At 54.9% G+C, this 2,206-nt stretch overlaps 1 protein-coding gene across 1 annotated transcript; it reads right to left on the bottom strand.

Annotated features, from left to right (window-relative positions):
* Positions 1-507: 507 nt before the first annotated feature.
* Positions 508-1,314, bottom strand: LOC119283696 (GDP-mannose 4,6 dehydratase 2-like). The gene has a single exon (XM_037563135.1). The coding sequence runs from the start codon at positions 1,312-1,314 to the stop codon at positions 508-510; it is 807 nt and encodes a 268-aa protein (XP_037419032.1).
* Between the last annotated feature and the right edge of the window lie 892 nt (positions 1,315-2,206).

The following is a 2,206-nucleotide window of genomic DNA, read 5'->3' as shown; positions in this document are numbered from 1 at the left end:
ATTTGGCTGGTTCTTTGATAGTATAACATTTCAACCAAGGACAGTCTATTAAGAAAGGTTGGGTAGGAAGTAAGATGTGTATGGTCTGTAGTGAAGAGGAGACCCTAGATCACCTTCTCTTACATTGTACTAGTATGGTTAGATATGTTTGGAATGTGATTAATTATGCTTTGAAGATTGATGCAACTAGATGAGTATTTAACCAAAAACTACCACAATTCACGGAACCGTGACGAAAAACTACCACTTTACGATTTTGTTCCGAAAACTACCACTTTTTTCCTAATCCGTGGCAAAAAACTACCAAGTCGCGAAATCGCTCGCTTAGCCCGTGCTAAGCACAAATCTGACCGCTTGGGCCCACCTGTCAGCATCAATCTTCTTCCTCCTTTCTCTCTCTCATTTCCACGAACACCTTAAGTGCACTCCGCCGCTCTGCCCCCGCCGGCCGGCGAGTCCCACCACCTGCGCTGCCCTCCGTCCTAGGATAATGAGGATCCAGCGTGCTTAGATAACAGGGTCCAGCGGGGGGAAGCCCCAATCCCTGGCGGCGGAGAGGTTGCCGAGGAAGACCTTGGTCTGGAGCCCGACCTTGATGCGGCCGATGGCGCGGGTGATCTTGCGGGTGACGAAGTTCTCGCCGCGCCGGGGGGACTCGTGGTTGAAGAGCACGCCGTTGCAGGCGAAGAGGCCGTACGCCTCGCGGTAGTTGACGGTGTACCAGTGCGCGGCGACCTTGGCGGCCGCGTAGGGTGACCGCGGGTGGAAGGGCGTGGCCTCGCTCTGCGGCGGCGGCGTGGACCCGAACATCTCCGAGGACCCGGCCTGGTAGTAGCGCATGGGCTTGGTCTTGGCGGAGAGGCGGACGGCCTCGAGCAGGCGGAGCGCGCCCGTGGCCATGACGTCGGCGGTGTAGTCGGGGACCTCGAAGGAGACGGCGACGTGGGACTGCGCGGCCAGGTTGTAGACCTCGTCGGGGAGCACGTGGTCGAGCGCGCGGCGGAGCGAGGAGGAGTCGGAGAGGTCGGCGTAGTGGAGGCGCATCGGCGGGCGCAGCGCGGCGGAGGGGGTCGCGTGCGGGTCGTGGTAGATGTGGTCGAGGCGCTGCGTGTTGAAGTTGGAGGAGCGGCGGATGAGGCCGTGCACCTCGTATCCCTTGGACAGGAGCAGCTCCGTCAGGTAGCTCCCGTCCTGCCCCGTGATGCCCGTCACCAGCGCCACCCTCCGCGGCGGCGCCAGGGAGCGGGGCACCGCCTCGGCATCGGCGACGGCGACGGCGCCGCCGTTGGAGTGCGGCGCGGAGGAGTCGGCCATCGTTTTCTTTCTTGCGAGATCTGGGAGTGTGACCAGCGACTCGGCCTGGTGATGAGGTGGTGGGACTCGCCGGCCGGCGGGGGCAGAGCGGCGGAGTGCACTTAAGGTGTTCGTGGAAATGAGAGAGAGAGGAGGAGGAAGAAGATTGATGCTGACAGGTGGGCCCAAGCGGTCAGATTTGTGCTTAGCACGGGCTAAGCGAGCGATTTCGCGACTTGGTAGTTTTTTGCCACGGATTAGGAAAAAAGTGGTAGTTTTCGGGACAAAATCGTAAAGTGGTAGTTTTTCGTCACGGTTCCGTGAATTGTGGTAGTTTTTGGTTAAATACTCCAACTAGATCCATAGTTCTTTAGTTACTTAGGTGGGTAATGTGTTCTAATGGTAAGATGCGTAACTTAGTGGCAGGTAGGGATCATGGCGCTGCTCTGGGCCTTGTGGAAAAACAGTAAAGTCGCTTGTTTTAGAAATATCTTTCTATATGATCCAAGCAGTCTGATCATGGGTTGGACTTCAGAGAGCAGGTTTGCGTGGCAGGCATCGCGAAGGGGCAATGCAGCCGCTGCAAGTTGCGGATTATATCTTTGCATTGACGGCTGATGGTCTTGTTTGCAAACCATCTGAAACTGGAGAACATCGAAGTTTATTTCTGGTTTCTATATTTTTTTTCAGTGAGGTTACCGTATGGTTGTTTTGAAAAGTCCTTCCTCCGTTTGGAAATAACTGGTGTGAATTTGAACTAAAACCACGTCAGTTATTTCTGAACGGAGGGAGTAGCTACTATTGTTGTGTCCGCTGGTACATTCGGAACTCCATGTTTCAGTTTCATTGAGTAATTAAACTGGGAGCTCTGAATGCCTGAATACTAATATTTTGCCATCAAGAGTGTTTCATA

The sequence above is a fragment of the Triticum dicoccoides genome, chromosome 4A (assembly GCF_002162155.2).
Source record: "Triticum dicoccoides isolate Atlit2015 ecotype Zavitan chromosome 4A, WEW_v2.0, whole genome shotgun sequence".
NCBI classification, from domain to species: Eukaryota; Viridiplantae; Streptophyta; class Magnoliopsida; order Poales; family Poaceae; genus Triticum; species Triticum dicoccoides.
The sequence above is the reverse complement of the archived record's forward strand: the minus strand, read 5'-3'. Positions and strand labels throughout refer to the sequence as shown.

What these genes read in the sequence shown, in the direction of transcription:
- LOC119283696 (XM_037563135.1), bottom strand. Translation starts at nt 1,314, where the DNA reads ATGGCCGACTCCTCCGCGCCGCACTCCAACGGCGGCGCCGTCGCCGTC.